We start from the raw sequence: 16,477 nt of genomic DNA, 5'->3' as shown, positions 1-16,477 counted from the left end.
AGCCTGTCAGCACCCATATACAATGGCCACGTTTGCCACCAGACTATCTTCCCCTTCCCCCCTTTTCCACGGTCTTCAAATCTCCAAGCACCTTTTCCATTTCCATGGCCCACATTCTTTCTCATGGTGTTTTCCTACGTGATTGCAGAGATGTAACACCACTCTTCTACCTCAACTGTTCACACTATTCAGGGACTCAAACAGTCCTACCAAGTGAGTTGTCATTTCCTTTAGATATCTTCCAAATTAGTGCATTGTCATATCCTCTACACTGGAGAAGTTAAACATAGATGGTCCGGTGGTTTTGGAAAACATCTCTATTCAGTATGCAGGATTTCAGTTTAATCTTCATTGTAACTTCTGTTGTTTGCCCTTTCTAGTTTTTCCCTTCATTTGTACCTGCTGGAACTCAATGTAGCTGTGTACTTGCAAATTTCTACAGGAGGAGAATATTCTAACTGGCTGCATCACTGATTGGTACGTGGGGGGGGGGGCGCATGGCTCAGGATCAAAATAAGCTGCAGAGAGTTGTAAATTTAATCAGCTCCAACATGGGCACTAGCCGCCAGGTATCCAGGGCATCTTCAATGAGCAATGCCTTAAAAAAGGCAGTGTCCATCATTAAGGACCACCAATCATCCAGGACATGTCCTCTTCTCATTGTTGCCATCAGGAAGGAGGTACAGAAGCCTGAAGACATACAATCTATGATTCAGAAGCAGCTTTTTCCCCTCTGCCATCAGATTTCTGAATGGATATTGAACCCATGAACACTACCTCACTACTTTAAAAAATTGTCCTACTTATTTAATTGAACTATTTAATATACATATACTTATATAGAACATAGAAATCTACAACACATTACAGGCCCTGCGGCACACAATGTTGTACCGACCATGCAAACTACTCTAGAAACTGCATAGAATTTCCCTAGCGCATAGCCCTCTATTTTTCTAAGCTCCATGTACCTATCTAAGAGGATCTTAAAAGACCCTATTGTATCCGCTTCCACCACCGCTGCCGGCACTGCATTCCACGCACCCACCACCCTCTGTGTGAAAAACCTACCACTGACATCCCCTCAGTACCTCTTTCCAAGCACCTTAAAACTATGCCCCCTCGTGTCAGCCATTTCAGCCCTGGGAAAAAGCCTCTGGCTATCCACATGATCAATGCCCCTCTATCAGGTCACCTCTCATCCTCCATTGCTCCAAGGAGAAAAGGCCAATTTCACTCGACCTGTTCTCATAAGGTACACCGTCCAATCCAGGCAACATCCTTGTAAATCTCCTCTGCACTCTCTCTATAATATCCACATCCTTCCTGTAGTGAGGTGACCAGAATGGAACACAGTACTCCAAGTGGGGACTGACCAAGATCTTGTATAGCTGTAAGATTACGTCATGGCTCTTGAACTCAATCCCATGGTTGATGTACGCCAACACACCATATGCCTTCTTACCAACACTGTCAACCTGCGCAGCAGCTTTGAGTGTCCTACGGACACGAACCCCAAGATCTCTTAGATCCTCCACACTGCATTTGACCTACCAAATTGAATCACTTCACACTCGTCTGGGTTGAAGTCCATCTGCCACTTCTCAGCCCAGTTCTGCATTCTCTCGAGGTCCCACTGTAACCTCTGACAACCCTCCAGACTATCCACAACACCCCCAACCTTTGTGTCATCACCAAACCTACTCACCCACCCTTCTACTTCTTCACCCAGGTCACTTATAAAAATCACAAAGAGGAGGGGTCCTAGAACAGATTCCTGTGGAACACCACTGGGTCACCGCCTTCCATGCAGAATATGAACCATCTACAACTACCCTTTGCAAGCCAATTCTGGATCCACAAAGCAAAGTCTCCTTGGATCCCATGCCTCCTTACTTTTTGAAGGAGCCTTGTATGGGGAACCTTATCAAATGCCTTACTGAAATCCATATACACTACGTCCACTGCTCAACCTTCATCAATATGTTTTGTTACATCCTCAAAGAATTCAATCTGGCTCATAAGGCACAACCTGCCCTTGACAAAACCATGTTGACTATCCCTAATCAGATTATGTCTCTTGCTGCAATTCAGTTTTTTTCTCTATTATTATGTATTACATTGTACAGCTACAAATTTCACAACATATGCCGGTGATATTAAACCTGATTCAGATCCTGATTCAGTTCTATCATATCAATTTCATGTTCCACTCCTGATTTCTAAAATGATCTTCAGTCAACGCCTTCTGCCATTTCTAAAACTCTTCCTTTGATTTAATATTACCTTGAATTTCTCCTGTCGCTATGGGTGTTTGTGCTTGAAAACTATTTACCATTTGCTAAAACATGAGAAAATCTGCGGATGTTAGAAATGTCTCGGCCTGAAATGTTGACTGTTTACTCTTTTCCACAGATGCTGCCTGGCCTGCTGAGTTCCTCCAGCATTTCGTGTGTGTGTTGTTTACTATTTGCAAACACACCTGTGTATGCACTGCTGATAACTGTCTGGAGCATTTTGTTACGTCCCAAATGCACTGACTTCTTTCTGCAAGTCTCTTTATTATAACCAGGCACTGCTACTAAACAAATTGTTTTAATGATCCATTTTCCTTCCTGAGAATCTCTTCTTCCTCTTCCTAATAAAATAGCCAAGGGAGCTGTGGTCATTTCTGACTTTGTGACACTTATATTAGTGAAGAACAACCTTCCCCAGACCGGGTGATGGACAGATTGTCAAACCCCTTCCCATACAACTTACTGCATCTCACTTCCTCCACCCTTCCTCCATCCCCTCTCCTCACAACTCCAAATGCAGGACAACGCACACAAGCTCAGCAGGTCAGGCTGTACCTAAGGATATGAACAGACAGTCAAAACGCTCTGGGCCGAGGCCCTTCTCTGGGACTGCGGGGGCGGGGGGGGGGGTTGGTGTGGAGATGCCAGAATAAAAAGGTGGGGGGAGGAGAAGGAGGCAAGCAAGAAGGTGATTGATGAAGCCTGGTGGGTGGGAACAGTCAAGAGCTGGAGAAGGAGAATATGATAGGAAACTGGACAATAGGAGGAAAGCAAAGAGGAGGACACCCAGGGGAAGATGATAGACAGGTGAGAAGAGGTAAAATGTCAGAATGAGGTGGGAAAATTTGTCTTCCAGGAGGAGAAATCAATGTTCGTCCATCAGGTTGGAGGCTACACAGACAGAATACAAGGTGTTGCTCCTCCACGCTGAGGGTGGCTTCATCTTGGGACAAGAGGCGGCCATGTCCAACTCCATAAACCGGTTTATGCTGGAGACCTGTACTGAGTGTAACGGGCTCTTACCGGAGTCGTACACAGGACACTGGTAGATTCTGCAGTCTTTGCCCCATCCCTCTCCGACAGTACAGCAGCACTCTTGCCGTGAAACATTGCTTGCCAGGATATTCTGGCACAGCTGCACATCATTCAGGTTGTAGTAGCATTCATTCTCCTCCCTTGCAGGCGTCGCTGGAAGAAAGAAGATTGGTAAGCAATGGTGGCTCAGCCATCATCTTCATGGATCACAGACACTGGACATCTGCTTATTGACAGAAATCACAAGACAGAAACAGATTTGTCAGCCGTGACCAGTATAGGTTACCCTGCACTCTCCATACAATCAATTGCATTAACTTGTCCCATTAACCATCTTACATTTTAGAGGGGGTGGCCAAGTTTGCAGAAGTTTTGAACATAAGTGGAGAGCAAGTAGTTTTCAGGAAGCAGAGAGGCCACAGAAGGACTTGGGCAGATTGGGGGAATGCAATACAGTTTTGGGAAGAGTATGGTCAAGCACTTTGGTAGCAGAAATAAAAGTGTAGACTGTTTTCTAAATGGAGAAAAAAATTTTAAAAACTGAGGTGCAAAGGGACTTGGGAGTCCTTGTGCAAGATTCCTTAAAGGTTAATTTGCAGGTAGAGTCTGTGGTGAGGAAGGCAATTGTGATGTTAGCATTCATTTCAAGAGGACTAGAATATAAAAGCAAGGATGTAAAGTTGAGACATTATAAAGTACTGGCGAGTAGTGTGAACAGTTTTGGGCCCCCTATCTTAGAAAGAATGTGCTTAAACCAGAGAAGCTTCAAATGAGGTTCATGAAAATGATTCCACAATTGGATGGCTTGTCACATGAAGAGCATTTGATGGCTCTGGGCCTGTATTCACTAGAATTCAGAAGAATGAACGGTGACCTCATTGAAACCTATTATATGGTGAAAGGTCCTGGGAGAGTGGATGTGGAGAGGACGATTCTTGTGGTGGGAGAGTCTCAGACCAGAGGGGCATCCTTTAGAACTGAGTTGAGGAGGAATTTCTTTAGCCAGAGGGTGGAGAATCTGTGGAATTCTTTGCCACAGGCAGCCGTGGAGGCCAAGTCATTATGTAGATTTAAGGCAAAGATTGATAGATTCTTGATTGGTCGGCACAGGAAGGGATACGGGGAGAAGGCAGGAGATTGGGGCTGAGAGGGAAAATTGGATCAGCCATGATGAAATGGCGGAGCAGTCGATGGGCCAAATGGCCTAATTCTGCTCCTATATTTTATGGCCTAAAACTTAGTTTTTTTCTTCAGTTTATGCATAGATAGAAAGATGAACAAGATCTGCCATGATCTTGCCCATTCTCCTGATCTGTCTTAGTCCTTTTGTAGCATCTCTGCTTCCTCAAAACTACCTGCCCCGCATACATATCTTCACGTAACAATTCCATCATCCAAATCATTGCAATATAATGTAAAAAGAATCTGTCACAACACAGACCCCTGTGGAACACCACTAGTCACCAGCAACCAACCAGAAAAGGCTCCCTTTTTTCCCACTCTTTGCCTCCTGCCAATCAGCCATTGCTTTATCCATGCTAGAATCTTGCATATAATTCCATTGGCTCATAGCTTGTTAAGCAGCCTCGTGTGATATCTTATCAAAGGCCTTCTGAAAATCCAAGTACACAACATCAACCAATTCTCTTTTGTCTATCCTGCTTGTTATTTCTTCAGATTTCCAATAGGTATGTCAGGCAGATTTTCCCTTGAGGAAACCATGCTGACTATGGCCTATTTTATCATGTACTCTAAGACCTCCTCCTTAACAATCGATTCCAACATCTTCCTAACCACTGAGGTCAGAATATCTGGCCTATAGTTTCCTTTCTTCTGCTTCTCTTCCTTCTTGAAGAGTTGAGTGACATTTGCAATTTTCCAGTCTTCAGGAACCATTACAGAATCTAATGATTCTTAAAGGATCATATTTTAACGTCTCCTCAATTTCATCAGCCACCTCTTTCAGAACCCTGGGGTTTCACACCACCTGATTCAGGTGATTTATCTACCATCACACCTTTCAGTTTCACAAGAACCTTCTCTCTCAGGACTCACACCACCAGGTTCAGGAACAGTTACTACCCCTCAACCATCAGGCTCTTGAACAAAAGGGGATAACTTCACTCATTTAAGGACTCTTTTATCTTATTATTTCATGCTTGTTATTTATTGCTATTTATTTATATCTGCATTTTCAGTTTGTTTACAGCTTACAGTTCCTGATGTTTATAGTTTACAGTTATTGTTCTAGAGATTTGCAAAGTATGCCTACAGAAAAAAGAATCTCAAAATTATAAGGGGAGCAGGAAGGAGTTTAAGAATGAAATTAGGAAAGCCAAAAGGGGCCATAAAAAGGCCTTGGCGGACAGGATTAAGGAAAACCCCAAGGCATTCTACAAGTATGTGAAGAGCAAGAGGATAAGATACAAGAGAATAGGACCAATCAAGTGTGATAGTGGAAAAGTGTGTATGGAACTGGAGGAGATAGCAGAGGTACTTAACGAATACTTTGCTGCAGTATTCACTATGGAAAAGGATCTTGGTGATTGTAGGGATGACTTGCAGCAGACTGAAAAGCTTGAGCATTTAGATATTAAGGAAGAGGATATCCTCTTGACTGGACAGGATGTACCCCAGGCTACTGTGGGAAGTGAGGGAAGAGATTGCTGAGCCTCTGGCGATGATCTTTGCATCATCAATGAGGATGGGAGAGGTTCCGGAGGATTGGAGGGTTGTGGATGTTGTTCCCTTATTCAAGAAAGGGAGTAGAGATAGCTCAGGAAATTATAGGCCAGTGAGTCTTACTTCAGTGATTGGTAAGTTGATGGAGAAGATCCTGAGAGGCAGGAATTATGAGCATTTGGAGAGGCAAAATATGATTAGGAATAGTCAGCATGGCTTTGTCAAAGGCAGGTCGTGCCTTATGAGCCTGATTGAATTTTTTGAGGATGTGACTAAACACATTGATGAAGGTAGAGCCATAGATGTAGTGTATATGGATTTCAGCAAGGCATTTGATAAGGTACCCCATGCAAGGCTTATTGAGAAAGTTAGGAGGCATGGGATCCAAGGGGACATTTCTTTGTTGATCCTGAACTGGCTTGCAAACAGAAGGCAAAGTGTGGTTGTAGATGGGTCATATTCTGCATGGAGGTCGGTGACCAGTGGTGAGCCTCAGTGATCTGTTCTGGGACCTCTACTGTTCATGATTTTCATAAGTGGCCTGGATGAGGAAGTGGAGGGATGGGTTAGTAGGTTTGCTGATGTCACAAAGGTTGGGGGTGTTGTGGATAGTGTGGAGGGCTGTCAGAGGTTACAGCGGGACATTCATAGGATGCAAAACCGAGCTGAGAAGTGGCAGATGGAGTTCAACCCTGATAAGTGTGAGGTGGTTCATTTTGGTAGGTCAGATATGATGGCAGAATATAGTATTAATGGTAAGACTCTTGGCAGTGCAGAGGATCAGAGGGATCTTGGGGTCAGAGTCCATAGGACACTCAAAGCTGTACGCAGGTTGACTCTGTGATTAAGAAGACATATGGTGCATTGGCCTTCATCAATTGTGGGATTGAGTTTAAGAGCTGAGAGGTAATGTTGCAGCTATATAGGACCCTGGTCAGACCTCACTTGGTGTACTGTGCTCAATTCTGGTTGCCTCATTACAGGAAAGACGTGAAAACTATAGAAAGGGTGCAGAGGGAATTTACAAGGATGTTGCCTGGATTGGGGAGCATGCCTTATGAGAATAGGTTGAATGAACTCGGCTTTTTTCCCTTGGAGTGATGGAGGATGAGAGGTGATCTGATAGAGGTGTATAAGATGATGAGAGGCATTGATCGTGTGGATAGTCAGAGGCTTTTTCCCAGGAAGGCATAGTTTTAAGGTGCTTGGAAGTAGGTACAGAGGAGATGTCAGGGGTAAGTTTTTTATGCAGAGAGTGGTGAGTGTGTGGAGTGGGCTGCTGGCGGCGGTGGTGGAGGCAGAAACAATAGGGTCTTTTAAGAGACTCCTGGATAGATACATGGAGCTTAGAAAGATAGAGCGCTATGGGTAAGCCTAGGTCATTCTAAGGTAAGGACATGTTCAGCACAGCTTTGTGGGCTGAAGGGCCTGTATTGTGCTGTAGATTTTTCTATGTTTCTGTGATAGTATGTGGTGACATGTATGTACTCTGATACTAAATTTTACTTTGAACTTTACACACCTGTTTTTGAGGGGGATGGCCACAGAGATCCTCTGCACTGGCTCCTTAACCCCTTTCCCTTTCTGACACTCAACCAGTCTCATGTGTCCTGCGCCTTGGGTGTAACTACCTCTCTGCACGTCCTGTCTATCACCCCCTCAGCCTCCTGAATGATCTGGAGTTCGTTCATTTCCAGCTCCAGCTCCTTAATGTGGATTGTTAGAAGCTGCAGTTGGATGCACTTCTCACAGCTGTAGTCGTCCGAGAAACTGGAGGTGTCCCTGGCTTCCCACATCCCGCAAGAGGAGATTGCAATACCCTGCTGGCATCTCTACTGTCCTAACTTAGCAGATACAAAGAAGGGAAGGAAGAAAAAAACTTAACCCAGTGCTTTTCGATTTTTTTTCCTGCTTTCTCTGACTGAAGCCTCCCTTTGTTGAATCCTCAAGATCACCACACTGACTCTGTTTACTCAGACTATGGCCACTGCACTTGACCCTGCCTTCCTTTAATTTGCTCTTGCTAATCAATCCCAAATGGCGATTGGTTGCTAGTCAAAGCAAATTTTTTACCGCCGCGACTTACTGCTGCTTTTCTACTCGGGCCTCAGTTCACATCTATTCTCGGGATGAGGATTTCCATTCCAGAGCACCTGAGATGTCCTCCTCACCTGGTTTCACCTATCACCTGCCAGCTTGTTTGGCTTCCACACAACCCACAACCCCCTCTCCCACCTTCCTATTCTGGTTTCTTCCCCCTTCCTTTCCAGTACTGATGAAGGGTGTCGGACTGAATCATTGACTGTTCATTCCCCTCCTTTGGTCTGACTCGCTGAATTCTGTAAGGCCATAAGATATAGGAGCCAAATTAGACTATTTATCCCATTGAGTCTGCTCCACCATTTCATCATGGCTGATCCAATTTTCCTCTCAGCTCCACTTTCCTGCCCTTCATGCCTCAACCAGTCAAGAACCTATCAACCTCTGCCTTAAATATACATAAAGACTTGGCCTCCACAGCTGCCTGTAGCAAAGAATTCCACAGATTCACCACCCTCTGGCTAAAGAAATTCCTCCACATCTCCGTTCTAGAAGGACGTCCCTCTATTCTGAAGCTGTGTCTTCTGGTCTTAGACTCTCCCATCATAGGAAACATCCTCTCCACATCCACTCATTTGAGGCTTTTCACCATTCAATAGGTTTCAAAGAGGTCACCCCTCATTATTCTGAATTCTGGTGAATACAGACCCAGAGCCATCAAGTGCTTTTCATATGATAAACCATTCAGTTCTGGAATCATTTTTGTGAATTCCCCAGCATTCTGTATGTGTTGCTCTTATAAATCACCCATCATGAAATGGCAGAGCAGATTTGATTAGCCTAATGGCCTAATTTTGTTTCTATTTTATGGTCTAAAATCCATGTAGCAACATTCATAGCTCTATCAATTACTTTTGTCGTCTCCTTAAAAAACTCACTTTGGTAAGACAATAGAACAACATTAGCCATTACCCAGACCTCTCCAGTGGCTAGAGATGACACAAATATATTGTCAAGGCCATAGCAATTACATCATCTGCCTTTTTCAGAATTCTGGGATATATCCCATCGGGGTCTGAGGACTTATCCATCTTAATGATCTTTAAGAGAGGCAACACTACCTCCTTCTTTATCCCAAAATATCCTCACAAATTAGCACTTTCTATACTGACCTTCAAATCTCCCACATCCTTTTCCTTTGTAAATACTAATGTAAAGTACTCATTTGTGATCCTCAGCCTTCAACACCCCAAGTGATTCTACTCTCTCCCTAGTTATCTTCTTACTCTTGTTGTATAGAATGCTTTGGGATTCTATTTACTTCTACTGTTCAATTAATTTTCAGGGCCCTTCCTTACTCTTTTTAATACATGCTTGAGTATTTTTCTAGTTTATTTATAATCCTCAATGTTTGACTTTAGCTTCCTAAACTTTACCGAGTACAAAAGGCAACAGCAGGCCGGTACAGCGAGTGAGAGCTTTGACCGGTGGCCAATCCGGACACTGGAAGTTTTGAGAGGAAGGGACTTCAATCAGGTCCACTGTCTGAGTACAAAAGGCAACAGTGGGTCTGTACAGTGAGTAAGAGCTTTGACCACCAGCTAATTGGCTTTGCAAGTGATTACCAAGAGCAAATGAAAGGAAGGCGGGGGCAAGCCCATTGGCCATAGTGGACAGAGTCAAAGTGGTAATCTTGAGGCTTTAACTCTTCAAGGCTTCAGAGAAGAGAGGTTTCGCTCAGAGAAGGCAAGCAAATAAAAAGACAGTGGATATATACATCCTGAAGAGGAAGAAGTATTCTAAAGTCAAGATGACACAACCATGGCTAACAGAGAAGTCAAAGCCAACATAAAAGCCAAAGGGAGGGCATATAATACAGCAAAGATTAGTGGGAAGTTAGGGTATTGGGAAGCTTTTAAAAACCAACAGAAGGTAACTAAAAAGCCTTTAAGAAGGTAAAGATGGAATACGAAAGTAAGTTAGCCAATAACATTAAAGAGGATATTGGAGCACTGGAAAATGACAGTGGAGAGGTAGTAATGGCGGACAAAACAAGTAAGTATTTTGAGTCAGTCTTCACTGTGGAAGACACAAGCAGTATGGTGGAAGTTCCAAGTGTCAGGGGTCACCAAGTGTGTCAAGTTACCATTACTAGAGAGAAGGTTCTTGGGAAACTGAAAGGTCTGAAAGTAGATAAGTCACCTGAACAAGATGGTGTACATCCCAGGGTTCTAAAAGAGGTGGCTGAAGAGATTATGGTGTCATTAGTAATGAACTTTCAAGAATCACTAGAATGGTTCCAGAAGACCGGAAAATTGCAAACGCACTCCACTCTTCAAGAAGGGAGAGAGACAGAAGAAAGGAAACTGTAGGCAGTTAGTCTGACCTCAGTGATTGGAAAGATGCTGGAGTTGATTATTAAGGATGAGTTCTCAGGGTACTTGGAGGCACATGATAAAATAGGCCATAGTCAGCATGGCTTCCTCACAGGAAAATCTTGTCTGACAAATCTGTTGGAATTCTTTGTAAAAATAACAAGCAGGATAGCACAGAAGAATAGGTTATGTTGTGTGCTTGGATTTTCAGAAGGCCTTTGACGAGGTGACACACGTGAGGCTGCTTAGCAAGCTACGAGCCCATGGTATTGCAGGATGGATAAAGCAGTGGCTGACTGGCAGGAGTAAAGAGTGGGAATAAAGGGAGCCTTTTCTGGTTGGCTGCCAGTAACTAATGGTGTTCCACAGGGATCACAGGGACCAATTCTTTTTACATTACATGTCAATGATTTGGATGATGGTATTGATATTTTTGTTGCAAAGTTTGTAGATGATATAGAGACAGGTGAAGGAGCAGCAAGTTTTGAGGAAGTAGAGAGGTTACAGAAGGACTTAGACAGATTAGGAGAATAGGCAAAGAAGTGGCAGATGGAATACAGTGTCAGGAAGTGTATGGTTATGTACTTTGGTAGAAGAAATGAAACTATTTTCTAAATGGAGAGAAAATACAAAAACTGAGGTGCAAAGGGACTTGGGAGTGAGTTCCTGTGCAGAGTTCCCTAATATACATATTGAGTCTGTGGTGAAGGCGGCAAATGCACTGTCAGCAATCCTTTCAAGAGGACTAGAACATAAAAGCAAAGATGTAATGTTGAGACTTTATAAAGCACTAGTGAGGCCTCACTTGGAGTATTGTGGCAGATTGGGGCATCTTATCTTAGAAAGGATGTGCTGAAACAGGAGAGAGTTCAAAGGTGGTTCACGAAGATGTCTCCAGGATTGAATGGCTCTGGGCCTGTATTCACTTGAATTCAGAAGAATGATAGGTGACCTCATTGAAACCCATCGAATGGTGAAAGGCCTTGATAGAGTGGATGTGGAGGGGATGTTCCTATGGTGGGAGAGTCTAAGAATTGAGGATACAGTCTCAGAATAGAGGGTCGTCCTTTTAGAATGGAGATGTGGAGGAATTTCTTCAGCTAGAGAATGATCAATCTGTAAAACTCTTTGTCATAGGCAGCTATGGAGGCCAACTCTTTATGTATATTTAAGGCAGAAGTTGATAGATTCTTGATTGGTCAGGGCATGAAGGGAAGTGGAGAAGGCAGGAGAGTGGGGCTGAGAGGAAAATTCGATTAGCCATGATGAACTGGCATAGCAGACACGATGGACAAAATGGCCTAATTAGAAACATAGAAAACCTACAGCACAATTCAGGCTCACGATGCTGTACTGAACATGTACTTACTTTCGAAATTACCTAGGTTACTCATAGCCCTCTATTTTTCTACGCTCCATGTACCTATCCAGGAGTCTCTTAAAAGACCCTATTGTATCCACCTCCACCACTGACGCCAGCAGCCCATCCCACACACTCACCACACTCTGTGTTAAAAAAAATATCCCTGACATCTCCTCTTTACCTACTTCCAAGCACCTTAAAACTGTGCTCTCTAAACTAATTCTGCTCCTATATCTTATAGTCTTTGCTCTGAGGTGTGCAAGGTTGAAGAGCTTGCCGTCGGACCTAGTGTGTAGGTACACTCCGTCATCAGATGTCCTGAAAGCGTACAACAGTACGAGGGAGAAGAAGATCCCGAAGAGCATTGGGGCAGGACGTAATCCTGCTTCACTCTGCTTTGGATGGGGAAGGGCTCTGAGGATGATCTAACGAATTGTACTGTCCCCTGCATGCCGTCGTAGAAAGAGGCGATGAGATTCAGCAGCTTTGAAGGGCATCTGATCTTCTTCAGGAGTGCGAAGTGGCCTTTTCTGCTAACCAGGTCGAAAGCCTTGGTCAGATCGATGAAGGCAATATACAAAGGCTGTCTCTGTTCCCGGCTCTTCTCCTGTAGCTGTCTGAGTGAGAAGGTCATGTCGATGGTGAACCTCTCTGCTCTGAAGCCACACTGGGACTCAGGGTAGATGCGTTCTGCCAGTGTCTGCAGTTGCTTCAGAATCACTCAGGAAAATGTCCTGCCGATGGTGTTGAGCCGGAATATGCCTCTGTAATTGTTACAGTCGTTGCTGTCTCCCTTATTCTTCAACAATCTGATGATGTTTGCGTCTCGCATGTCTTGGGGAACTGATTCCTCCTGCCAGCACTGGCAGAGCAGCTCGTGAAGATGGCTTAGGAGCACTGGTTTCCCGCACTGGATCACTTCTGCAGGGATGCCATCTTTGCCTGGTGCCCTGCTGTGAGCATGCGAGTCGATGGCCTTGCTGAGTTCTTCCTCTTTTTGGGGTAGGTCCAGCTCTTTCATGACAGGTAGGGCAGGGATACTGGCAAGGGCTGACTCAGTGACCATGTTCTCAGTGGAGTACAGGTCCTGGTAGTGCCTGGCCCACCTCTCCATCTGCTTGGCACAGTCTTTGATGACTTCACCATCCTTGGACTTCAACGGAGCGACCTTGCTAGCGGTGGGCCCGAAGGCTTTCTTCACCCCCTCATACATGCCTTGCACGTTGGCACTGTTGGCACAGGTCTGGATGTTCTGGCACAGGTTCTGCCAGTAGTCAATTGCGCAGCGTCTAGTTGTCCTTTGAGCGTTGTTTCTTGCTATTCTCAGTGCAGTGAGATTCTTTTCTGATGAGTCTCTTTTGTAGTGGATCAGAGCTTCTCTCTTGGCATCAATGACAGGTTCCATCTCAGGCAGGTGAGGTTCAAACCAGTCTTGGTTTTTCCTCTCCTTCTTCCGAGGGATGACATGGCGGTGTTGTAGATGGTATCACGAATGAATTGCCACCTCTCCTCCATGGTTGTGGCTGTATTTGACCTGTTGCGGGAGATACTCTTCGCTGATGATGCTGCCCTGACATCACACACACAGTCTGGTCTCCAGAGGCTAGTCAGTTCCCTGGCACATGCTTGCCAAGAGTTTGGCCTCACCATCAGTCTGAAGAAGACAGAGATCATGGGCCAGGGCGTCAGCGAAGCCCCCAGCATCAGCATCGGTGACTGCACCCTGCAAGCGGTAGATGAATTCACCTCCCTAGGATCGACAGTCTCCAGCAACCTGTCCCTCGACCCAGAGCTCAACAGGCGAATAGGGGAAGCCGCCGCTGCTATGGCCAAGCTGTCAAAGAGAGTGTGGAAAAACAACAAGCTCACCACAGCCATCAGGATTGCAGTGTACAGAGCCTGCGTACTGAGTACCCTTCTCTATGGCAGCGAGAGTTGGACAACCTACACACGCCAAGAGCACCACCTGAACAGCTTCCACCTACGGTGCTTGTGTCGGATCATGGGTATTTCCTGGAAAGACCGCATGTCAAATACGGACGTCCTGGACCAGGCCAGCATGCCAAGCATGTATGTCCTTCTCACACAGTGACGACTGCGCTGGCTTGGCCATGTCCGCTACATGCAGGATGGCCGCATCCCCAAGGACATCCTATACGGAGAATTCGCTGCAGGATCCCAGCCCACAGGGCGCCCACTGCTGCGTTACAGGGACGTTTGTAAACGTGACCTGCAGTCTGCTGATATCAGGGTGGACACTTGGGAAGAGACGGCTGCAAATCGCCACACCCGGCGACAGGCTGTACGTACAGGCATTACCGATGCAGAGGAAAAACGAACTCGACTGTGGTCGGACAGAAGAGAGAGAAGGGAAGCTGTGGCAGTGACTACCCAGCCGCAGCCATCAGCCATCAGCCTTCGTGTGCAGCAACCGTGCCAAGGACTGCCGCGCAAGGATCGGCTTATTCAGCCACAGCCAACGCTGTTCCACACCCAATTGAGTCCTAAACCGGGCGCACCCATTGTCTACTTAGACTGACGGAGCTATTAATTAATTAATTAATTAATCTTATAGTCTTAGGGTCTTGTATGTTTCCTTTTACTTCTTGGCAAAATTCATCAGATTTCTCAACATCCAAGTTTACCTGACCTTGTCCTTCCTTCCGCCACCTGTACTCTGTGCAGCTGGTTTACGAACACCCTCTGCTTGTGGATTTGACTAAAAACAGCTGTCCTGGTCAACCCTCCCCTAGTTTCTGCCTAATATTTTGGAATTTGCATGCTCCAATTAGTCCAAGATCCTTATCTGGAGTTCTCTTAACATTTAAGGAGTTGAGGCCACTAGAACATAGAACAGGAACAAGCCCTTCGGCCCACAATATTGTGCTGAATCAGCTAAAAAGTAAGTTAAAAACACCCAACAACTAATCCCTCATACCTACACAATGTCCATATCCCTGCATCTTCCTCATATTCATGTGCCTATCTAAACATCTCTTAAAAGCCTCTAACGTATTTGCCTCTACCACCTTACCAGGCAGCACATTCCAGGCATCCACCACTCTCTGAGTAAAACACTTACTCTCGCATCCCCTTTGAACCCACCCCCCTCATCTTCAAAGGGGAAAAATACTCCCCATCTTCTCTACCTATGCCTCTCATAATCTTGTAAACCTCAATCAGATCTCTTCTCAGCCTCTGCTGTTCCAAAGAAAGCAACCCAAGGTTGTCTAGCTTCTCATGATAGCACATGCTTCTCAACCTGGCAACATCTGCACACCTCTTCTGCATGCCTTAACATCCCTCCTGTACCAGAACTATATGCAATATTCCAGATGTGGCCAAACCAATGTTCTATAAAGTTGCAATAATGTTGCCTATTCACTGTTCGCTAACTGCTTTTCTACTGACAGTTAGGTCACCTGTCCAGGCACCAACAAGGGAAGCAAGTGACAAGGCAGACAGAGTGGGAGCTGCATAACCTCAGCTGTAGCGAGGACTAGGCCTCAAGCCATGGGCTTGCCTGCTGCTGCAGTCCAGGTGAGGAGATGCCTGAGGCGGTGTAGCGTGGCGTCCGTGCTTGGTTGGGGGCTGGCCTCTCCCATTGGTGCTGTCTTCGGGTGTTCTATGACAGGCACATTTGCTGGAAACTGTACTATCAATTTCTGGGATATTTTGTTCTATGTCTTCGACTATATATATATTTGTATGAATAGGTCTTTTTTGCTTGCTTTTTGAATCTGCAGTGTATATTTTGCATCTTGAGGAACGCTGTTTCGCTCAGCTGCATCCATGTATGGCTGAATAGTAATTAAATTTGATTTGATTTGACATTTCCCAGCAATCAGATCCAGCATGGCCTCTCCTCTCATGAGACTATCTACATTCTGATTTTTCTTATTTAAGAAACACACCTGACAAAATTCTGTCCCATCTAAACCTAGGGAGGTCCCCATCTGCACAGGGGAAGTTGAAGTTATGTAATACAACAGGGGTTCCATCCTTTTTTATGCCGTGGACCAACACTTTTAAGTAAGGGTTTGGAAAGCCCTGCACTACAACAACCTAGTTTTTTTAATCTTTCCATAATCTCTCTGATATTTCCTGCATTTGTTCAGTGCTTTGATACTACAGCAGAACTTTCTAATTTTCCCAGTGCTCTGTTAGAAGCCCATACGATATAGGAGCAGAATTAGGCCACTTGACCCATCGAGTCTGCTCCACCATTTCAGTGGCTTATCTATTTCTCTCTCGGACCCAGTCTCCTGCCTTCTCTCCATATCCTTTCATGCCCTGACTAACTAAGATTCTATCAATCCCTGCCTTAAATGTATCCAATAACTTGGCCTCCACAGCCACCTGTACCAATGAGTTCCACAGATTCACTACAACTTCCTCCTCACTGTTCTAAAGGACGCCCCTCTATTCTGAAGCTCTCTTAGACTCCTCCACCAGAGAAAACATCCCCTCCACATGCACTCTATCAAGGCCTTTCAACATTCAACACACATCAAAGTTGCTGGTGAACGCAGCAGGCCAGGCAGCATCTCTAGGAAGAGGTGCAGTCGACGTTTCAGGCCGAGACCCTTCGTCAGGACTAACTGAAGGGATCCCTTACTCACTCTTCCTTCAGTCAGTCCTGACGAAGGGTCTCGGCCTGAAACGTCGACTGCACCTCTTCCTAG

At 45.1% G+C, this 16,477-nt stretch overlaps 1 protein-coding gene across 1 annotated transcript in view; it reads right to left on the bottom strand.

Moving 5' to 3' along the window:
• LOC134354613 (latent-transforming growth factor beta-binding protein 4-like) overlaps positions 1 to 16,477 on the bottom strand; it is a 346,432-nt gene that overhangs the window by 18,443 nt on the left and 311,512 nt on the right. Inside the window, exon 33 of the mRNA XM_063063620.1 lies at positions 3,321 to 3,485. Within this exon, the coding sequence (XP_062919690.1) occupies positions 3,321 to 3,485 (165 nt within the window). The remainder of the gene's footprint in view (positions 1 to 3,320; positions 3,486 to 16,477) is intronic.

The sequence above is a fragment of the Mobula hypostoma genome, chromosome 12 (assembly GCF_963921235.1).
Source record: "Mobula hypostoma chromosome 12, sMobHyp1.1, whole genome shotgun sequence".
In the NCBI taxonomy this organism is placed as follows: Eukaryota; Metazoa; Chordata; class Chondrichthyes; order Myliobatiformes; family Myliobatidae; genus Mobula; species Mobula hypostoma.
This window is presented reverse-complemented; position numbering and strand designations above follow the sequence as displayed.